Source organism: Anguilla anguilla, chromosome 18 (genome assembly GCF_013347855.1).
Source record: "Anguilla anguilla isolate fAngAng1 chromosome 18, fAngAng1.pri, whole genome shotgun sequence".
Lineage (NCBI taxonomy): Eukaryota > Metazoa > Chordata > Actinopteri > Anguilliformes > Anguillidae > Anguilla > Anguilla anguilla.
Genome location: NC_049218.1, coordinates 16,214,482 through 16,238,007, shown reverse-complemented (window position 1 = coordinate 16,238,007; position 23,526 = coordinate 16,214,482). Strand labels below are relative to the sequence as shown.

General features: G+C 39.7%; 1 protein-coding gene across 3 annotated transcripts in view; it reads left to right on the top strand.

The window, feature by feature from the left end:
- csmd1a (CUB and Sushi multiple domains 1a) overlaps positions 1-23,526 on the top strand; it is a 500,723-nt gene that overhangs the window by 397,540 nt on the left and 79,657 nt on the right. For all 3 annotated transcript variants that reach the window (XM_035400756.1, XM_035400757.1, XM_035400759.1), the window contains exons 18-29: positions 444-632; positions 3,200-3,316; positions 3,620-3,835; positions 4,467-4,655; positions 7,881-8,050; positions 10,446-10,602; positions 12,840-13,031; positions 14,256-14,382; positions 16,485-16,687; positions 18,487-18,678; positions 20,583-20,721; positions 21,102-21,289. In XM_035400756.1, the coding sequence (XP_035256647.1) occupies positions 444-632; positions 3,200-3,316; positions 3,620-3,835; positions 4,467-4,655; positions 7,881-8,050; positions 10,446-10,602; positions 12,840-13,031; positions 14,256-14,382; positions 16,485-16,687; positions 18,487-18,678; positions 20,583-20,721; positions 21,102-21,289 (2,079 nt within the window). The remainder of the gene's footprint in view (positions 1-443; positions 633-3,199; positions 3,317-3,619; positions 3,836-4,466; positions 4,656-7,880; positions 8,051-10,445; positions 10,603-12,839; positions 13,032-14,255; positions 14,383-16,484; positions 16,688-18,486; positions 18,679-20,582; positions 20,722-21,101; positions 21,290-23,526) is intronic.

Sequence of the window (23,526 nt, the reverse complement as noted above, 5' to 3'; positions counted from 1 at the left end):
GATTAAAAATATTATTCCTTTTCATATCAAAAAGACCACACTAGAAATGTTATGCTGATAGCTTAGGGATGTTTCTGTAATTGGCAACAGAGTTTAATACCTTGTTGACTTTATTATACTTTTATTTATTTTGGATTTCTTGCCTTGAGAAAATAAAATGAAATATGTTAATTGTATGGTATGTTTGAGAAGTCAATGCTAATGTGACTTCAACTTCATTTGCTACCAGCACACTGTCTGAAACTGTGTGGCTTCCAACCGGATTATTTCACAAAGCCCTGACATTGCTAAAAATAGGATCATTTTCCATAATTTGTGTCAATTTTTATATCGGTCATAAATCACTGTTAAGCTAATTTATTTTGCCCGGGACTGTTTCAACATCACCTCACTCAACCTCGGGTCTGTCCATCCAGTAAAACGTGTGTTATTCTCTTCTGCAGGCGTAATGATGGAAACAGACTCCTGTTTGGACCCGGGAATTCCGGTCAATGGGAAACGTCATGGGGACAACTTTGCCATCGGGTCCAAAGTGACGTTCAGCTGTGATCAGGGCTACACACTGAGCGACGAGGAGCCCATTGTGTGTGAAAGGAGCCATCAGTGGAACCACGCGTTGCCCAGCTGTGATGGTGAGTGTCTCCCAATCTTTCAAGTGCACTACAGCGCATGTGGTGGCTCTGTTCTGCACCACACTCGTTCATCAGTATTTACTGAGCTGGCCGCGTGTTTATATCCGCAAGACCCAGATAGGAAGCCAACAATAGCCAGCATCTTATTAGCCATGAAAGGATAAGCCATCTTTTCCCGCTTCTCCATTCAAGGGCCAAGCGCATTCATTTTTGATGAGGGAAGAGGTAATCTGAATATGCGCGCAAAAAATAACTTCTGAGAGCAGACAAAGACCAGAATGGGGGTCAAAGCAATCAAAGCGCAGCAGTGCATGCTCTTCATGTTTCCTTTATTTTCAGAGATGAAAATAAATGGAGGCCAATGTTCTCGATAATGAAGTGAGAGTTTGGGTCATACATCTTTGTATTATTTTACTGATGCAGTTCACGTTTTTCGAGCACTGCCTTTATTTATTTATTTTTATTTTCATTTTTTGGTGTCATCAGTGCATCCACGATCCAGACAATAGTAATTCCTTTTGGCAAAGAACATCAACTGATAATACGAGCATACCTTTATATCAGTAAATATTCCATATTTTCCACAAAAAGCAATCAAGCCATTGAACATTATATTTAAAATGTCAAATTTACTTTTCTTTTCCTGTTTTTTTAAATCAAATATAGTTTTCACTGTAAAAATCCAGTGATTCTGGCTGCTGCTTTTTTTCTGCTGCTGTCTTTCTCTCTCTCGACTTAGAGTTCAGTGCACAGTGGCATTTTAATACAGAATTCGAGGAAGCAATCTTTATCTTTATCTTTGCATGCTTAAAAAGTACTAGGACAATTTTATGCTGCCATCTCTATCTCTCAAATCTGAATGGCTCATGCAGAAAAAATGCCACAAGCCGTCTGTTTACTGTGTAGTATGTACATATACAACAGCATTTCTCATTTTCTTCAAGTGATTAAAGCTGCTTCAAGGCTTCAAACTGTTTGATCAGGTGTGTGCGTGTGTGTGTATGTGTGTGTGCGCATGTGCGTGCAAGTGTATGTGCGTGTGTGCTTGAATGTGTGTGTGTGTGTGCGTGCGTGTGTGTGTGTTTGTGTGTGCGCATGTGCATGAAAGTGTGTGCGTGTGTGCTTGAGTGTGTGTGTGTGTGTGTGTGTGTGTGTGTGTGTGTGCGTGCGTGCGTGCGTGTGTATGTGCATGTCTGTGTGTGTGTGTGTGTGTGCGCGCATGTGTGTGCAAGTGTGTGCGTGTGTGTGTGTACTTGAGTGTGTGTGTGTGCGTGCTTTGATTATACAGTATGATGGGCAGATAAACTATGAATCAATTTTGCGTTGTGCAGAATGATTTTTCCATTTCTACCTTTAGCCATACATTTTTAACTTTAATGGAAGGACAGTAGATACCCTGCCATAATGGCAAAACTTTCCCTATAAGTTTTGGTAGTCACATACATTTGACTAAGCCATCTCAGTTTAGAACAAAAGCTGCACCAATATTTTTAATAATAACTCACTTGTGAAGACAAACAGCAGAAGAGTTTCTGGGGGTAACTGACAGTAATAACATTGCTTTTCAATCTGATCATGGGTCAGAAGACCAATGAAATCCCAGTGACATGGCATTTATTGATGGATAAAGCATTATTGGTTCAAAAATGTCTGGAGACTCTTATACGCACATATGTCATGCTGTCAAAACAGTGGAATCGTATTTCTGCCAAGCAAAAAAAGAAAAGAAAAAAGAGCACAATGCTAGCACAATGATTACATTGATGCATTTTAATCAGGTTTTTAACTCAAAGATTTTTCTGCCACAAACAAAATAAAATCTTGTGGTTGCTCTTATTTGTTTATTTATTTACTACCTCTTCTGGTTTACACGTTATAGGGAATTTTCTCATTTGCTTACTCTGAAACAAATGTGCATGGAAGCTCCTGTGTAGCATTCTGTTAATCCCATTTGCTTTTCTGTCAGTTTATCTGACTCAGTTGTTGTACATCTTTTTTGATCTCTGTAGATACGCATGCACTGGTTTTCATATTGTCGGTTTATATAGCCCTAGTTTTCTGAAACTTAAGCCTTTCATCACAAAGTCCACTTAGGCCTCCGCATATCACACTGTCATCAGTGTTGTCTTTATATATTAAGTTGCTTCATGAAGTTTCCAAACTGCATGAGATTTTCTACACCAGGAATGTTGGTTGAAGACACTGACCCAGATTTGTTTGTTTTTTTAATATTTATTTATTTATTTATTTAATCAAACTTATCTGGACCACATTTTAGTGCTGCAGTTCAACACAACTGGCATGCTAATATAATTCAGTACAGGAAGGCAATATATGAAAATGTTCATTTGCATTTTTTCCATTTTTCTTTTCATAACAGTGTTTGTTTGGCATACAATATCTGGGATGTACAGTGTAGTGAGCTAAATGTGGTTTCATATTGAACACAAGCTCAGTTTCTCTAATGCTACAAGAGTCTTTGTGTACACTAGGCTGAATGATCCATTCCATAAAAATGCATAACAGCATTCATTTACTAAAATTCCACTCATCTGTTTTCTTTTTAGCTCTGTGTGGAGGCTATGTCTATGGGAAAACTGGCACTATTCTCTCCCCTGGCTTTCCTGATTTCTACCCAAACTCACTGAACTGCACGTGGACAATCGAGGTGCCTCATGGGAAAGGTATAATATTGAAAAGGACTGATCCTTCAGGCTGCTGGATGGCTCATTCTGGTTCTAGTGCATGTGTGGGCCCTGCTCTCCAGGGTCGAATCCTGACAGTGCCAGTGCCAACAGCCCTGCAGGGCAATGTATAATTGAAGAACAGTTATGACAGTGTTATTTGCTGCCTTCACAGCTCGTTTGAAAGTTTTACGCACGACAGTTACAAAAAAACAGATCAATCACTGTGCTTCTGAGAGAGTTGTGTATTTGGGGAAAAAAAGGCGTGTCACAATATGTCATTGGCCTGTTTCTTCCCCTCAGGTGTGCACCTGGTCTTCCACACCTTTCACTTGGAGGACTCTCATGACTACCTGCTCATCACAGAGGGCGGGAGCTTCACTGAGCCAGTGGTCCGGCTCACGGGCTCAGTGCTGCCCCCTTCTATAAAAGCGGGCCTGTTCGGGAACTTCAGCGCCCAGCTCCGTTTCATCTCCGACTTCTCCATGTCATATGAAGGATTCAACATCACCTTCTCAGGTGAAACACTGTTTACCTTCTCGTGTAGCAGCCGGTTCCTTGCCCCTATTTTGAATGAGTGCCGCATCCTCTGAGCACATTTGAACTTTTCACAAGTGTTCAAACTGCAACATAACGGTTAAATTATTGCCTGCAGTATGATGGTGGCCGCTAAAGCAATTAATACATAATTTAAAATATATGGTGATGTGCTGTTGTAATCCATGGTCTGTTTTATGAATAAGAATGCAGAGAATGGACCCAACGTAATTATTTTTGGAACATCCTAGAACGGGACACCATGTTATTCTCCTCGTAAATTCTTTGTTCACTAACCCCGTATCTTCAATGTCGTTATGTGGCTCTCTTGTGAAATAAAATTTGGCTTTAATGAACTTTGAAATACAACAGCTCAGAAGGTATGAATCATTCCATGCTTTCATAAGCTCACATTTCTATTTTATTAGCGATGCCACATTAATCTAAAAAGCTATGGACTCTGGAGTGCCATTATGCCTCTTTCCGGGCTCTTGACTGGTGGAAACACAGAAGCTCCGGGTTACTGTAGTAATACTGCAGTAAATCTGTCAGGTTCAGCCATTGCCTTGTGCCAGTCTGTGAGCGTCTGTGCTGTCATCACTTTATCCCACAGAGTACAGTCTGGAGCCCTGTGAGGACCCGGGCGTTCCTGCCTACAGCCGGCGGGTGGGTTTCCGCTTCGGGGTCGGCGATTCCCTGGTGTTCTCCTGTTTCTCTGGTTACAGGCTGGAGGGCGAGCACAAGATCACCTGTCTGGGAGGGGCCCGGCGGGTGTGGAGCGCAGTCCTGCCAAGGTGTGTGGGTAGGTGGTCACATGCTTTCATTTCATTCATATATGGACTCTGGCCTACGCGCTGCCCGTGTCCACGAACGAGGAAAGAAGGGACGTGGGGCTGGCCTGCTGCCTCACTGAAGGGTGGCGAATTTCAGGTGTTTCTCTACCACTGCCTGATCCAAACTGTTGACTGCAGCTGCTTATGTTTGCACAGTGCTGACATACCTCTGGTGCTGTCTCTAATTGTGCACTCTGCCCAGAGAAATCCAACTCTTGAGTTCACTCTAACTTTCAAACCCTGTCCAACTGTTTGTGAGACTCTTGTCTCAATTGTAAATAGCTTCTGATTTTAATCAAGGGGACAACATGATAGCTCTTGTTCACTCATTATACCCAGACGCAAGGGAAATATTGGGAGTATTGCACAACAGATTATATTACTTCACCATTATGCATTTTGGTATTAAAGACAATAAGAACATCCACTCTGATTTGCTTTTTCTTCTGAATTGTCTTGGGGAGAGTAAAGCTTCATAAACCCTGGGAAATGAGTGAAGCAGCCATGTTCTACAAGTGACTAACTGATCTGAAAGGTTGATGCATTTACCTTATACTTGCATTTACCTTTTCTGAGCACTTTCGGTGTTTTTAGCAAAACCTGCAACACTTTTTCAGCTTTTCACTGACCTCTGAGTACATTTTCTTATTCCAAATGTATTCTCCAGTCCTCTCTCCATCATACAGGAAGGTTTTGGTTTTTACAATGGCCCTACTCTATTTTGTGTAATAAATATTACATAAGTCATGCTGTATAGCAATTACTCAGCTTTACTTCACACACTCACACATGAGGAGGTGGGGGCATCCCATAGCCTATTTTTGGTACAGTATACACCACTTGAAACAAGCTTTCACATGATAAAGCAGATCAAAGTTCAAGCCACATTCAAGCTCCAGACCCAAAATATCCCTCTCAACTAAATAGGTCTCAATATTACCTCATATTTCTTTTCAGTGACGATGCAAGATGCAAAATTTGATTTGTTTATGATTGACAGTTTGCCCCTTCTGTTGATTAAATGATAGCCAGCATGCTATGGTAATTAAAAAATCAATGATTGCTGATAAAGCAATTCTTTTGTATAACAGCTATGCTTCCTTGGTGATTACTAGCCACCAACCACACTACAAGGACATAATAAAACAAATGACATATTTTACAAATGACAGGTCAATTTACCTCTAGCCAGGATGTTGAAGAAAAAAAGACACCCACATTTTTATTTGCATGAAAATTCAATTATTCACGTAAGTTCCTTACAGGAGCCCTTACACAAACATTTAAATTATTGGCTTGTATATTTATATCAGCATAATATTTTCATTTTATTTACTAACATGACAAGCATTGATAGCCTTTTAATAGCCATTTGCAAAAAGGATGCTTATTTCAATGAACCATTATTTAATGGCATTTCAATAAATGCACAGTAAATGTCTAGGCCCCTAGCCATAAACCAGAGGTGTGATTATATTATATATATATATATATATATATATATATATATATATACATATACAACATCATCAAATATGAACAAAAATTGCCACCTCTCTTTGCCGGTACAATGTTACGCTGTTGTCCTGGGTTGCATTTGATTACCTCTTCAGCACTTTATGGTGGAGAGTTTACTCAGGTGCTAGATGTATTGAAACCCTAAAATCACTAGATATTGCATTCAAAATTATAGTGTATAAATGGAATGCCTCTTCTTGGCTCACTGCCTGAAGCACTACTAAAACCCAGGGTTTGAAGTTTTTATTCTCTACACACCCATGGTAGGTAAACTAGATGGGAAATGGGAAAAGGGGGAACCAAAGACATGTTAAACTGTGGACAATTAACTTGCATGTTATTTTAAAAGGGAAAAGCCATGCTATTTTGCAAGGCAATGCCAGAAGATGGAGCATGCATTATTTAACATGCTGTACTCTAGCAGGAAGTTTAATCATTCGCTCTTCATACTGACCACATTTGACTCTTTATATGTTTGGATTGATGGCTCTTTACTTTTTTTGTGAACCAGCATGTCTCACCTCTGTTACCTTTAATCTGTGGGATATCGGTGTAATTCATGGAGAAAGCCTTAAACTATCCAGACAGAATAGATTATCATGACTGCAGTGATGTAACCTAGTTTCACTCCGTGAATAATTTACGTTTCATTACATTAAAAAGAATTGCAAATTAGCCATCAAATGAAGACACGTGTTGTGTACATATTCACGTTAGTTGTCATGCAATAGGACTGTGCCAGGTTAACTTGATTAAGTCCAATATATTTTTATAATTATCAGATTTACATAACCAGAGGACAGACACTCTGTGCCCATTAATCATAAAATATGTTTTACTGCGCCTTTGCCGTGTTATATAACCATTGAGCACATTTAATTAACTGTATATTGAGTGATAACTTCATAAGTACTTAGGTAAAATAACACAACGTAGAAGTAGTATTAGTTGAGCTAAGCCATCAAGGAATTTAAAATCAAGCCCAAATTGTACATTTTTGTAAGAGGGATCTCTGTCGTGTCTATAGGTCTTTGCAATGTCTGTCGTCAGTTATTTATAAAATAAGTGGCTACATTGGTGCTTGTATCTTGATTGCTGATTATCACACTGTATCCATCTCTGTACAAGGATGCGATGAAATGATGAAAACGTCTCTTTCACACATTTGGATAAGTGGATAATACAGTCCAAAGATTTAGTGATTCCCGGCAGTTTATTTCAGGGTAAGCACTACAGCTAAAGGTCTTGAGGCAACATCTGTTAATGGACCTGAGGCTTTACATCAGAATGCTAAATACAGGGACATCGGACTCACGCTGAGCTCTAAGCCTTTGTACAATCAATTCATTTTCCTCTCAGGGTGACTGCTGCACATCAGCAGCTGCAGTGATGTCAGGGGTTAAACCAGCCATTATATTTCAGCTGTTCTCTCTTCGTTGTGCTAAAATTGCCCTTTTGTTTTTCTCTCCTTCGATGCAGGCTTTTCTTCTTTCACAATTTCCTCTGCTCTTCCTGCAAACAATCAGCTTCCAAGTTGTTGTGATAAAGTTGGACAGCCGTTTAAATAAATCAACAACATTGAAATCGCTCTCAAATGTGTTGATATCTAATCTTTCCCCTCCCTCCACCTCCTCTCCCCCCTATCCCCACCCCTCCCCCCCCCCCTTCCTGCCTAGCTGAATGTGGAGCCTCTTCTCTTGGGACTGAGGGGACTCTACTTTCCCCCAATTACCCTGGCAACTACGACAACAATCACGAGTGCATTTACCGCACCGAGACGGAGAGGGGCAAGGGCATTCGTGTTACCGCCACAACCTTCCAACTACATGAAGGGGACAGTTTGAAAGTAAGTCAGCATGCGTTTCCTGTGGCAGTGCCACCAATTAAAGCTGAACGACGAATGGAGAAGAGGCGTAAAATCTGCGTCAGCGAATAAAAACAGCACAATCTGCGTTGTGGCGCGCCTCTGCAGGCGGTATATAATTTACCAGTCAGCTGTGAGTCTGCGCAGTTGCCGTTTATTTTATTTTATTTCATTTTTTCACTGAACTGTAAGTTTCCCATTTAAAACGATTCAGCCTTGCAGTTCTCTGGTTTTGATGTTCATCGTTTTTCATCTTTGAACATTTCCACGGTGTAACCTGTGGGGGACCAGCATCACTAAATTCAGCTTTGTCATTAATCATCAGAATTAATTCATCATTGTACACGTTGGACACCCTTCATCCATACAGAATACCATGGCAGAGATTTTATGACATAGTGGCTTCCACTATGTAGCACTCCATGAAGCGTCGCAGCATCCTCCTGCAAACGCTCTCCCTGGCTTGCACACAGAGAAAGCGTGTACCTGCCAGTGGGAGATAGCAGACTGTGTGAGGGTGAGCTGAATCCGAACCCTCCCCCTCTGATCGCTCGGCTGGATGTCTGCGTCTGGCTGAGGCAGCAGGCCCCCCCACCGCTGGCATGGGCCATAGCTGAGGGTTCATGTCCGGAAATCCACCCCCCCTCCCCAAGTCCGGAGTCTGCCTCAGGCTAGGCTCTCTACCTCACAGAACCTTTCGACTCTGGATAGCATTCCTTCCTTGCTCACTTGGTTAGCTGTCTTACTTTTCGCCATGGAGGCAGGCCATCTAGATATACTTTTATACTTTTATATATCTCATCTGGGCATGCCTGTGAGTGAAACTCACTAATGAAACTGGGCATTGTAGGTTTTGAGGGTTGAAAAGGGAAAAAAAATAAGTGCACAGACTTTTTAAAAACATCATTGAGACAGCTACAGTGTTCTTTGTTATGTAGCTCAATGACTCTTTTGCTCAGAGAACAAGGTAATTAGCTAATGTTAGCCATGCCTCCTTATATTAGCATAGAGCATAGGCCTTCTTGCAATGACTCATTTTAGCAGTCACAACCCAAATGGCTGCATGGCGTGATTCCATGCTGGTTACTGATTCATAATGAAAAGTGTAATTAGTGTGAAACATTCAAAGTTACATTTTTAAAGCTTACAAGGGCTTTTTTTAGCTGACCTTAAGTACACAGAGCAGTGGGTTTGTTTGTACTGGCCTTCTAATCACGCCCCATAATAGGTTTCAATGCATCACGTGCCACTTCCAGGCATGTATTTAAAGGGTGAGCGGCTAAGGTCCTATGAGCACGGAGCTTAGTGCCTAATCTCAGCGCAAATGGAAGTCCTAATGCACAGCTGCATATCGCTGAGGCAGGTGGGTTGGAACCAGACAAAATTGCCCATTTCATGCAAAAAAGAAAGAAAAAAAAACACAACTAGCCACTCAAGGAAGTTACTGGAAATCGCTTTGGTTAATGTGGCTTTGTGCTGTGACTGACTACGACTTTCCTGCTATCTAAATGTAAATAACCATTGATGAAATGTTGGTAGGTACTTATTCCTAGGCTGAGTAACGCCGTTATCTCAAAAAAAAAATCTATGCGTAAGTGTTCAAGTGCACATTGCATGATTGCATTTGTTTTAGGCCTCTCTGTTTATTTTGGTACACAGTGTTTCATGGTCTTGCATAACGCTTGCCGGCAAACTGTTAGGGGAAGCAGAGTGCTGGAATTTGCATAAAGAGGAAAAGTATTCATATTAGAAAAGGCAGTCAAGACTGTATATTCCACAGTTTAAGGCCTGTGTGTGCGTGTGTGTGTGTGTATGTGTGTGCATGCGCACTTTCCAAGTCCTGTTCCAAGGGTATATTGAGTACAAGCTGCATGATGTACGGAGAAGAGATTTTGTCCTCCTCTTGCAGCTCAGCTTGAGAACTGACAGCATCACGCTGTGACTCCTCCCCCTTTTCACACTGGCCTGAGTCACATGGTGTGCTCCTCAGGTCAGAGGTGAAATAATGTTTGCCGTGACAGAATAAGGGGGGGAAGAGGAAGTTGACATTGATTTATGGCTTCTAACATTTCCCATCTCACAGCAGACCTCTCTTTGTTTGCTGCTGTAAGATGCTGTCCATCAGTAATTCAGAAACATAATTATAAAACACAACACTGAATCAAAATATAATTTATTGCCCCAAGGGCATATTCTCATTCTGTGTTTTATAACTGAAATCCAAATATATCTTCTTATCCTACGAAAGAGAGTAAAATGTAGATTTCTCCAATATAGTTTAGCTACTAGTGAAACAAAATTATTAAATAAATACAACATTGGACAACTTGTAGGATGCCTAGCATAATTTTTAAACCTTCAATTTTTACCTTACCAGGTTTACGATGGAATGGATAGCTCATCTCGACTTCTTGGAAATTTCACAAGGAATGACATGTACGGCGTCATCATCAACAGTACTTCAAACCACTTGTGGATCGAATTCAACAGCAACGGGTCGGGCACAGACAGCGGATTCAGACTGACGTACAGCAGTGAGTAAAGCAGGAGGAAAGCTTGAGTAATGTGTCTGTCTTGTTCAGGAGACTACTCTTACTGATAATCTCAACCAAAAAAAAATGCTTTGGGTGTAAAAAAACAACTTACATACATAAAGCATGTACCTTCTATACATGTGTACAAGCAGAATCCTACAAATATGTCTGTGTACCAAATTACTGATGTAAACATTATAAGCTCCAACTAAACTTTCACAGAAATCCATTTTCCAATGCATGCACTTTAAAAATATTGTGTATTGCGGACATGTTTCTGTAAAAGTAACAACCTCCTTTTGCACACTGTATTTGAAAATAATGACTAGATTTGAACATTAACTCTTTTGAGCTGAGAGTAGCAGCCCAACCTACAGAAGCATCACTCAGATGAGCTTTCTAAGGCATCAACAGCCAGAAAGTTTTGTGTCACTCAGAAAAGCATCTCAAAAGTTTTTGGTTTGGCACACTGGAAAACAGTTACATGTCACAGAGTATTATGGCTGGAAATGACCCCAAGACTTCTGGTTAATAGCAACAGCGGTCTTATGACAGCTCCATAACACTGACAGCTCTAGACTGTTGAGGGATAGATGCCCAAGAATTAACTGCAAATAAATCACATTGAACAATGAATTATCTTATTACAATTAAAATCATGAAACAACTCTCTTACGGGGAAAGTACTTTGTCATGCATAAAGATAATTGAATTCTGAACTGTACAGTATGACCCCAGTCACGATTATGTTGTTATTATATACAAATATTTAAAATCTGCAGTTTCATTCATATTATGGCGGTCATACTGTAACTGATAAAAATATGAATTTTATAAAATCTTACATAAAATATGAGTGATGGGCATACATATCAGTCCTACAGACAAGGACAACTAGGAAATCAATGCTTGTAATTTAATAGGTCATGGGTCATGGGAGCCATGTTTTTTTGAAGCAGGGACCTTTCCTTTGCTATTTAAAATGTATGGGATTATATATGCTTCAGTTCCTGAAAACTAGAGCAATAGGAATTTAAAAGAAGATTTTTATTTATTTATTGAAATGCAGCAAGAGCGAAAAATGGGCAGAATGTGATAGGATATGGAGTCCTTGCCTTGTGGGATATTTATGTGAAATTCACTGTGGTACAAGTACACTAAATTTCACAAAGAATAAGAGAAGAGATCAGGAAAACACCTGCTGTGTCTGGACCCTGAATAACAATTATACAAATTTAACAGAAACAATAGGGTTCCACTACACTGTGCATGAACCAGCAATAAAAAACACAACAATTACATTGCACTCCAGCAGCTTGGATGTTTGGACCTCTAATTAAAAGATACAGACATTATGATAGAATACAGACGAGAATAACATTGCAATTTTTTCCCCCAACTTTTCAGTTATTTCTGATTATTTCTTAATTTTGTACTTTATAGTACCTTTGAGGTACCATCTTTTATTGCTAAAGACAAAAAAATAAACAGCTGCCGTATTGATGCCTTCACTTGAATGTCTTCAAGGTTTTATGTTGTACCACACATTTATGGCCAAACAGTGCGAGTTCTATGACTGTGCACGAGGTTATTGTCTGATTGACTGGAACGCATTTGACAGGTCTGATTCAACTGCACATTTGGTTCTTTAACGATCATCTTGAGAGTGACAATTTTCATCCTGCCAGAACAAAAGGGAGCAGTTTTATCCGGTCGTTCTTTGTAGAACTTAAGGGAGCCGTATTGGTTCATTCCAGGGCATAGATGTAAAAATGTCATTTTTAAAAAGCCCATACTCACTTCAGAAGAAAGATGAAGTGTCCGGCTCCTTCAGAGATTTCTGATATTCATGTGTGTAAAGGCCCCCTCTGGCTGCTCCGTTTCAAATGGATTTCATACTCATCTGTAACAGGAGCAGATCAGGAAAGAAAGCTCACCCCTCAGGACATTGCCTGAATTGGATTTCATCAATGGTGGAGAGTTAGAAAGGACCTAATCAGTCCTTTTCTGGTTACTTCACAACATCTGAGATACTATGTGGTCTAATTTACTAAAACCTTTCTCTGCATTTGTTAAAGTTCAAGACAGTGCCCATGAGCTCAGTTTAAATGGACTCTCTTTAAATTGTGATGATTTTCTTACAGTCTGAGAAATAATAATTACTGTCTGACACTTGATTGAATTCAGTAGACAGACAACTTCCTGTCCATCTCTTTGAAATTCTTTTACATTTTCAGGTTTTGACCTTATTAAATGTGAAGAACCTGGGATTCCTAATTATGGATACAAGATTCAAGACGATGGCCATTTTGCAAACACGTTTGTGTTGTACAGCTGTAACCCTGGTTACACTCTCCATGGTAGCAGCACCCTGACCTGCCTTAGTGGTGATCGAAGGGTCTGGGATAAACCCTTACCTTCATGTGTGGGTTAGTACAAAGCTTGAAAACCTCTTTATTATAATATCAAATGCTTCCATCTATTAAGACGTATTCTGCCTGACCAGAGGCTAGACGTTATCTTGATACCTATAGAAACTGGTACATTACTTGCTGCAGGATACCGAATGATGGCTTTGTTCTCAGATCATTTTGAGCTGCCCAATTAAATGTAATGTAGTAAAATGCAGAATGCAGAAACAATTGGTGATAAAGGGATAAGGTATGGATATGTCCTGCTTGTGGCTCCAGATACAGGCTCACAATAACCCCTCCATAACCCCTCTCCCCCATTTGTTTTTTATTGAAATGCCCATTTACTGTAACACATCCAGGTAAACAAAACTGGGAATTAAAATGCATGTTGTGCATTGAGCAGTAAAAGCTGCAAGCTGCAGGTGAGCAGGAGATATAATATAGATAATTTTTTTCTGTAAATGGAAGTTATAGAAGCTGAAAAAAGTGAAATTGTTGCTTTTCATATTTAAAGAGATACATGTATGTATATACATGCATGCATGCGTGTGTGCATGTGTGTGTGTGTGTGTTTGTGTGTGTGTGTGTGTGGAAAATTTTCAGTCAGAATTGAAGTCCAACAATGTATCTTGTCATTTGGAAAGAAAATGTCTAATAAGATGGCATAAATCTTTCTTCTTCCCTCTTCATTTCACTAAGTTCCTTCATTACCCTCAGTGCCATTACTTTAACTTTAAGTGAGTGTGAAAATAGATCACTTGGTTATTCTGTCAGTCTTATACCTTATGAGTTGCATTTGGAACAAATTTACATATTTGCAGCTCCAGGAAAGTAACATAGAAAATGGATGACATTGCCTAAGGCTGTCATTGTATTGCTTTTCCACAGAATTACACAAATTAATAAGGACCCCCTCCCCCCTCTTCTGCAGCTTTCCTTCTTCACACTCACATGTGAAATAGTTTGGATGCTTATCATTTGTTTCAAGTGAGACAACACAAATGAGTATAAATTTACATACCCAATGTAAGCGGTTACAAACCTAGTGCTAAGAAGTCTTACCTAGGGTGCCACAGCAGAGGAAAAAGTCATACATTAATTAATAATATGAACTGTTTAATTTTAAAAGGAAAGTTTGAATGCCCCTTGATAGAAAAAAAAAAAGGTTTGGAAGGTAAATTAAAGATGAAAGTGCATGACTATTTTAAAGCAATGTTCATATGCTTGTCCCCTCTTTAGCTGAGTGCGGAGGTCATATTCAGGGAGCCACATCTGGGCGTATACTATCACCAGGATACCCTGCACCCTATGATAACAACCTGCACTGTACCTGGTCCATCGAGGCTGATACAGGAAAGACCATCAGGTAATAATCACTGCTGATTTGATAGCCTGCCAAAAATCCAAATTCATTATAGAAAATCACATGCTCTCTCCCTCAAGCTGCCAGCAACTTCAGCGCACTGTAAAATCACTGATTAGATTTCACTAACTGTGTTCAGCAATTAGATTTGTAGTTGGGTCTTCTCATCAATCTTTTTACAAATTAGCTGAAGATAAATATGTAAAATATTTAGCATTTCCCTGTAGCATGGAGAGTATCTGTGTGTGGCACCTCCTTTTCAGGTCCACTACTGGGATTCTTGGGAAACCCAAATACTGTTTATTAGTCAACAAATTATAAATATCTGGAGTTTGTTAAACAGCATTAATACTTCAAGTGGAACCCAGTGTTGGTTCTGGGACCCTTGTAAGGCCGATGGAATCTTGAAGCCAAGCAAATACCAAGACATTATTTATACCAAGAACCTAATTCTCTCTGCCAGAAAGCTCAAATGTAGCCACAACACCAATTGATCTTCCAGACTCTTGTGTCTGTCTGTCAGGCTAGTGAAACATTAGCATGGTATTCAGGAGGAGTATCTGCCTTGCATATCTGAAGTGTCAACTGACATTCAACTGTTATGTTGTTTCAGAGGAGTTTACATTGGTTACATTCTCTTGGTTTTACTTCAGAATAGATTGTAGCCTTGAGATGCATAAATAAGTCAGACAGAGCCATTGTCCTGTATAGTGAATAGTGATATCACTGTAGAATCATTTAATGCATCCCAATAAATATTATTTATTTCAAAACAGAGACAGAAATATGTCCTGTCCAATTGTAGTGCAGGAATGTACACAAGAATGCAAGGTCTACTGGTTTTGACAGTGCAACTGAACCTGAATTTATTTATTTAAAATGTTTGTACCCAAGTCACTTGGTATTCCAGGTCTGAACCAGCTTTCAAATGAAAGGGGTTTCCTGCATGACTCATAAAAAATAAAGGATGACATCTTTCTGTGAGTTCAGAAGTTATTCTGCCCTTGATGAATAAAAATACCAATGCGATAAAAGATTGCTGTAGTGTTACAACAGCCTGCGGTTTCAATATTTTATAAAGTTTAAGGTACAGGAACTCAGGGAGGCAGTTGTTTAGTCTTGGTATTTATTCTTTCATTTATTCTGGTGAGTAACTCAGAGCTAAGCAGGTTCTGGAGTTCACCTGTGACCAGAAAACCTGTAATCCAACTGGTCCAGATACATTTCCATGTGATTTTCCTTGACCTTAACAATTGTTTTACAGCCTCCTGCATAGTCAATTAGCTGAATTGGAAACTAGCTAATCTCCTCCAACATAACCGTCTTTTGTCATATCATTGTCCAACCTCTTTTTTTTTTTTGTAAATATCTATTCCATCCTTGGCTAGCAGCTGGAGTTTCTGCTGCTGATTTACCACCCACACACAGTTCATAACTCCAAACATAGAAATAGTAGATCTCAAACCCCAACATATTCTGTTCCAAGTGATGAGACAATAAGTTGAGGAGTTACACTTAATAGAATATAAGTAACTTATTGTTCTTTTATTTACAAAGTCCCTGTCATTTAGACCGTTAACATGATACAGCAGTCAGAGGAGGAATCCTGGCATAAAGGGCAGGCTCTTTTGTGGTTTCTTAAGGGGATGACAGATGACCTAACTCTCTTCTACTAGAAAAATGTGTCCCTCTTTCAATAACAATTTTACAATTTAAATAACAGCCACCTCTCTAAGGACAAACACGGTAGATCAAAGTAAGTTTTATTCCCTACACAGTAAATCAACTGCTTGTCATCTGGGGAAACAGCTAAAAGACAGGCTTGGATAAAGCGTGTCGAGAAAGCTTAACGCCTAAGACACGTTAACTATATCAATTATATTTGCTAAGCTAATATTCGGGCATGTTCAGTCAATTCCCAACATTTACTCGATGGATTGCCTTTTGTTTTATTTGTGGAATGATTCATTGTTGTCCTCTGCATTCACTGGATAGGAAGCCACCACAAATCAGAACAGAGAAGTGTGTGCGTAATATTTCCAGAACGGGCCCTGAACTGCTCCTGCTAGCAGTGTGGAAGATGACACACTGTTTTGTTTCTGCAGCCTGCACTTTATTGTGTTCGACACGGAGGTCGCCCACGATATCCTGAAAGTCTGGGACGGTCCGACGGAAGGTGGAATCCTGCTGAAAGAGTGGAGTGGGCCGTCTCTGCCCGAGGACACCCACAGTACCTTCAACATATTAACCCTTCAGTTCGACAGTGACTACTTCATCAGCAAGTCCGGCTTCTCAATTCAGTTCTCAAGTGGGTATCGCCTCTTCCTTTTGAATTTTTCTCCATCTTCCATCGGTACCTTCCTTACCTTATAAAATCTTATCACATATAAGTGGAGTCCTGGGTAATGTCTCAATTAGAAACTCATTTATTTAATTACAAAATTTTGTCACCTTGACCATCAGGAGGCACCTGATGCAATATGTTGTAATGAAATAAATTTGGTTCTAAGTGAATCATTGTTTGGATCTCCACTTGTAGTATGTTATGTTCTTCTTTTCCGATGCACCTGTTGGTGTAGGTGTACAGAAGTCTCATGAGTGAATTTATAAAACCTTTAAAGCTGTATGTTTATCAGTTTCAAAGATCTTTTTCAGTTCAGCTTTTTTAATTTAGGGTAGTCATGAGGAAAAGTCATCTTAGTCTGTACACTTTGTCTTATAAACCATCTGACGTACCAGAATCATGAGATATTCAGTTCAAAGAATGAATAAATCCATTATTGTTCTGTAAATGGCTCTAAACATGTAATTTATTATGAATAATGTTTTTTCAGTGTTGCTACTTCTGAGTGGGAATGTATTTTATCCCTGGCTCAGCACATTTATGACAGTATTTACCCTGCTAGCAAAACTTGTATTTTTGTGCGTCTTTTCAGCAATCCTGCAGTGTAAGGAATTTGCCACAAAACAAATAGATATGCCAAGTGCAAGATATATTAATTTTAAATTGGGTTAAAACGGTTCGGTTTATACAACTGTCAATGTTATTATTTTTTATTTGTTTGTTTGCATTTAGTGGAATGAAATGAGGAGATCCCATTGGAAGACTCTCTGTAGCTGTAATGGCAGGTCTGAGTTAAAATGACCAGGCTGTCCTATATTACAGAGCAGCTGGGAGCAGACAGCATGCAGGCAGTGCCCTTGGGACCCTTTCACAGCACAAAGGGAATCACGCTTTGCTTTCGCTTCAGAAATATGCAGTGAAGCAAATAGTTATCTTATCAGCAGATGTTTAATATCGTGCACAAAGGTGTCATCCATCTATCTAGGGCTGGTACCTTTCCAAAACACTTTTTTAAAGATAACTGACAGCCGTCTTACGCATAATACACGTGTATACGCACCCACTCCTAGAAATGAATGTGATTTTAAAGCAAATTAGATTACTTAAAAAGCAGATATATTGTTGCTTTAAAAGCAGATATATACATTTATAATACGGATGTCATACTAGTGAAGAGATATGTCACATGTAAGCGCGGTACTTTGCAAATGTAAACTCATATGTCACAATTGAAATGGGTGTCACTGTTATCTTCATATTCAATGTAAAATCTGCTTGCTTTGAAGGTTTTTTTTTATTTTTTAACTTTGTGTATCCCGAACAGATGAAAGTTTCTGATGCCTTAAAAACTCAACCAGTTACACAACCATTACAGTGATATACAACCTTTGTTTCTTTTCAGTTTTTGATCATAAGGCCTTTAAAAATGTCTTTTTTAAAATAGGTGGTAATAAAGAAGGTTTAAAGAGAGGAAAAATAAAAGCATTTTCACAACAAACACAACCTTTCCTAAAAGCCGAAGAAGGTGGCATGAAATAAATCTCCTGCCTTTTTTTCTGTCATCTTTTTAAATGCAGCTGAAGCCTCAAACAAAGCAGAGGATTTTATTTATTCAGTTTTACATCTGGGGGTGGAGTTATCAGTGTCACAGCAAAAGTGCTACAAAGAAAATGGGCTGTAAGATTAATTTAGAAGAGAGCGAGAAAGATGAGACGCCACTGCGAAGCCTTGTATTAATTTTCCACGATTTTGTGTGCCTGTAGCTACGACCGCAACGACCTGCAATGACCCCGGGACACCCCAGAATGGAACACGTTATGGAGACAGCAGGGAGCCGGGCGACACCATCACCTTCATGTGCGACCCTGGATACCAAATACAGGGCGTGGCCAGAATCACCTGTGTGCAGCTCAACAACAGGTTTTTCTGGCAGCCTGATCCTCCTACCTGCATCGGTATGCTTACAGGAAACTATTTGCAGAAAATCCTGATAAAATACTGTTATGCATCGATTACTGTGTAATACATTCACTGAACAGACACTCAGGATATAATGGGGTGACATACAAAATTATAACAGAGCTCTTCAGATCAGCTCTTTTTATATCAATGCATCCAAAGAATCTGGCTCAAGGGTAAAAATGAAGATGCCATGAATATTTAGCCTCTTTTTTCGGTTTACAGTTTACAAATATGATTCTCTTGAGTGACCTATTTCATGGTTCCCACTTGTCATTTTGTTGTAATCTCTATTTTTCTCACCTACATTAATTACAAATCCATTTTTCTACAAAAGCAGTCACACTGATTTCCCGTCTGCTGATCGGTGACAGAAAAAAGAAAACTACACTTCTGTATTAAAGGGATTTAACTTGCGCTGATGTTTTTTCTCCGATTCATTTAGATTGAATGCTGAACGGTGGTTGCTATGTGTCCAACTTCTTGAATTACTGTAAAATTACTTTGAATTGCTTCAAATAGCAGGCATGGCATTCAGAGCCAAGGTCTACAATACAAGTTTGGGCTTGGCTGCTTTTGCAGACCGGTGCTGTTCTAAAACTAGACTCTTTGCTATTGAAACTGGCAGTATATAGCCAGTGTCTTCACAGTCAGGCAAGTAAACATTTTGAATGGGGTGTTTGATATGAGAGCTGAAACTATATTTCTTAAGATACAGTACTAACATACTGGTAACGTCATTGTAAAGTGGCACTGAACTTGCCTATCTCATCCGTTGTTTGAGCTGTTGAATATTTATATCATTAATATAGATAGACACAAATCTTTCTTTTAGTCCTTTCCATTTGCTCACTCACGGTCTATTCCAAAGTGGTTCACCACTGTTCACTTCAAATTTTCCAAATTGATGAAAGACATTAATAAAAGAGCCTGCTCTTGTTGGGAGATGTATGGTAAAATGAGGAAAATCTGGAAGTATCTTTCTTTTTTGATATGTATGTAGTTTGTTGTCTACTGTCTGCCTGTTCATAAATAGCATGCACCTTCTTGTGCCAATTTTATGGGAACGCACACAGCATGTTACACTGCAATTAAAACTCTAAACAAACAAAAAAATGTTGTTTTGGTTCTAAAAAGAAATAACCTGCAGCAGTACCCAGCCCTTAGTCTTTATATCCTAATACGATTCAAAGTCACCAGTGGAATGGATGTGATCTTATATACAGTACATAAAGGCTGTCTTCTCTATGCAGATTGGAGTACATTATAATCAGGGCAAAAAAACAAGTATTCACTCTAAGACACAGAGACACTCATGCAGGCACTCGCACACACACACACGCACACTCTCTCTCTCTCTCTCTCTCTCTCTCCCGGTGATACAATATACCTATATTTCCCCACTGCTCCACCAAATCTGTCTTTTTATTTGTCTGAATGAGAGAATACCCTTATTTTCTGTATTGGTTCACAGATGGCTGGTAAACTACAATCAAATGTCTTGACAGGGAGGTCATGTCCATACAAGCAGCCACATCAGTATTCAACGAGGCATTCTCCCACTTCATCACCTTGAATGTCTTCGCTAAATTACCAAGCAAAATGCCATTGCCTTACTCCACTGCAGCCATGAATTTGATATTTTTGCCAATCTGTATTTGATATTGTGGTTCTTGTTCATTCATATCAGTCATTTTAGTGTGCTTGTGTTTTATCTGTCTCAGTAGGTGTCAGGAAACATTACAGCCTATGCTTGTGTCATCTCTTGAATCCAGAATCTCATTCCACTTCAGATGTGTCAAACAACCGGCATTGTGAACCACTGCTTATAAGTATGTAGCCTGGGTTTGAAGTGCCAGCTTAAAACCCTGTGTCGCCCTTTCTCTTGTCGTTGTGATAGCCACCTGTGGAGGTAATGTGACAGGCCCTGCTGGGGTAATTCTATCACCCAACTACCCTCAGCCGTACCCGCCAGGAAAGGAGTGTGATTGGAGGATAAAAGTCAGTCCTGACTTTGTCATTGCCCTAATTTTCAAAAGGTATGTCACTCACAATTTGCTGGAAGCTGCCAACAGTGGTAAGAAGAAACTGACCCTTCTCTCGCCTCATGCCATTTCAGAATTAGCTGAAATCCCCATGAAAAAGCCGTGGACTCTTTGCGAAATGTGAAATGCCTCTCTCCTTTCACATCAGATTTTCATGTAGTTCTTGTTAGTATTTCGCAATGTGAGCGTAGCAAGCTCAAGCCGAAACCACATTCGCAAAAACTCCTTAGTGGTCTTGGTGGTCTCCACCACACATCACCTGCAGTCATGGTGTCCATCATTGTACAATCATCTCCCTCTCTCTCGACTGCTGTTTATACCCCCACCTCTTCCTTTCCCCTCCGTTTTTACATGAGTGCGGTTTGATTCCTCAGCTTCAACATGGAGCCCAGCTATGACTTCCTGCACATTTATGAGGGGGAGGACTCTAACGGCCCCCTTATCAGCAGTCTTCAGGGGAACCAGGCCCCCGAACGCATTGAGAGCAGCGGGAACAGCCTATTCCTGGCCTTCCGCAGCGATGCCTCTCTTGGTCTGTCCGGGTTCGCTATTGAGTACAAAGGTAAACCACCCTCAGCCTTACTGCCTTGTGCAATTCTCATCGCTTTTATCCAGAGCGACTAGTTTGGTCTTGATTTACAGTATGTGATATGAAGGGTTACTAGCCAGTATGTGGCAGTTCTCAGAAAAAGAGAAACACCAAGAGAAAAATATATCCGCTGTCAGAGAAACCTCACCCCCCAAATAAGACTGATATAGGCTCAAATGGCAAAAAAAAAAATTCACTTTGATATCAGGAAATTTCTGGTCCATTGTGGCCATTAACCACTGCACTTTTCCATTATCCAGTGCAACATCTGCATTCACTGATTTCTCTCTTTAGCCATAATTTTTTGTTTGTGGTGGAAAAATTCATTTTTGCACAATTAAAACAAGTATGCACTTCATATAACATCATAATTTCAGTCCCTATAAGATTCAATTAATACAAAGGCCAGATGAAAAGGAAAATATGGCCTTACAATATTTAATCCACTTCAAACTGTTAATTGCTTTGAGATGCAATATTATTCCATCAGTAACCATTTGTAATAGGATTAAAATCAGCAAACGCCAACATTTCCCTAAGAATATTGAAGTCTATGGTGCAATTTTCCTCTGCAAAAGCATCTGAAGAGTAAAGCTTTTTATTTTTATTTTCATGTGCTGAATTTAATCCCTTCCACTCTATGGAGAGTACGCCACACAATTGATCTGAGCAGTCTTACCATGTAAATTGCTTTTGAGGAGATAATAAAGTAGTCATCTGATGAGGCAGAGTTTGTAAGAGCCCCAGATGTTCAACTCATGCTTTGCCTGACTACTTTCTAAGTGCTGAACACATAAAGAACAAAAACAAAATCTTTCTAACTTTCTACAGAGCACCCTCACAATGTTTAATTTCTCTGCTGGCTGACAGAAGACAAAAGAAAACCAGAGAAGGGGTGTTTGTGGTTTGTTTCTGACAAAAAAAGCATTTGCTTCCAGACTCTCCCTCCATTTTCTTGCTTTTGGATTGGCCGAAGAGCTGTGACAGACCCCTCAAGGATTTAACATTAAGACAGCAGTAAATTGAACTCTTATCTGAATCAACTTTGACAGCAGCAACAGACTGCGCTTAAAGCCCTGGTTGATTGCTGGACTTCACATTTATTTGCTGGTGAACAATGTTGTTTTGCTGCAATAGAGAGAAAAAACTTAGAAGAGGTCTTCTATGAAAACATGATTTTTTGACATTTCAGAAATGTTTATGATTTTTTGCTTTCAAAGTGTCACTGTCCAAATTGCTAGCTGATTGTTTATGTGATGCAAGATTTTTCAGCATTTACTCGCAAAGTAAATTCTCATGCAAACATACACCATCACCATGCCATCCACACTCACAGATGTGTACACACAAGCACACATATTTCTGAGAAAATATCTGGCCTTTTGATCTTTTTGACTGATACTAAAAGCAATTGCAGCAGCGGCAGCATGAAAAAAACAATCAAGACAAAATGTGTTCTCTTTTTTAATCCTTTCATACAGGCCATCAAATTCTTAAATACTTTGTTTTTTTTTTACTTTAACAACAGTTGTCAGTTACTCTTGAATGACATTTGACACATCTGTTAGCCTCTGTGGCTCTTTACATAATGTATGATGACACTGTAGTATCATCAACCTGCTTCCGTGTACTGGTGTATTAAAGGACCACAGTACTGGAGGCTGCAGTGGATGCTGTGTGAAGGTATAAACAACTTCTCTGAGATAGGGGTCTTCAGCCAGGAAGATTATTTTTGAAGGCCTTTAAATGAGAAAGCTTGGGAATCCTGCCCTATAGTACTGATGGAGAAAGAAATGAAACCTTTTCAGTTTTCACCTGTTATGTCAGGTAACCTGTGAAGATCCATCTACACAGTTTTGCTTGAGGGCCAATTAGCTGACTGCCCATTGTTAGGGCGATTCTGGCTGCCACGGTATCTACAGCCCGCTTCCCTCAGTCGTGTTAGCACTAGCCTTCTCCCAGGCTTGCCCCTGGGGGCTGCACGGCTATATCTGCTCTCCCTGAGCTTTGCCTTGCCTCTGAGCCTTCTATTGGTGGTAATTAGGGCAGATGTGGCCAATGTAAGCTGGAGAATGCTTTGTACTGTTTGAGATCTGTCAGAACCCTAATCCAGATCCTGTCTAAGTGCACTTGCAGCCCTTCAGTTCTGGATTCTGTGGCATTACGGTGTTTTTTTTTTCCTTTTTTTTTTGGTACTCCACGATCAGTTC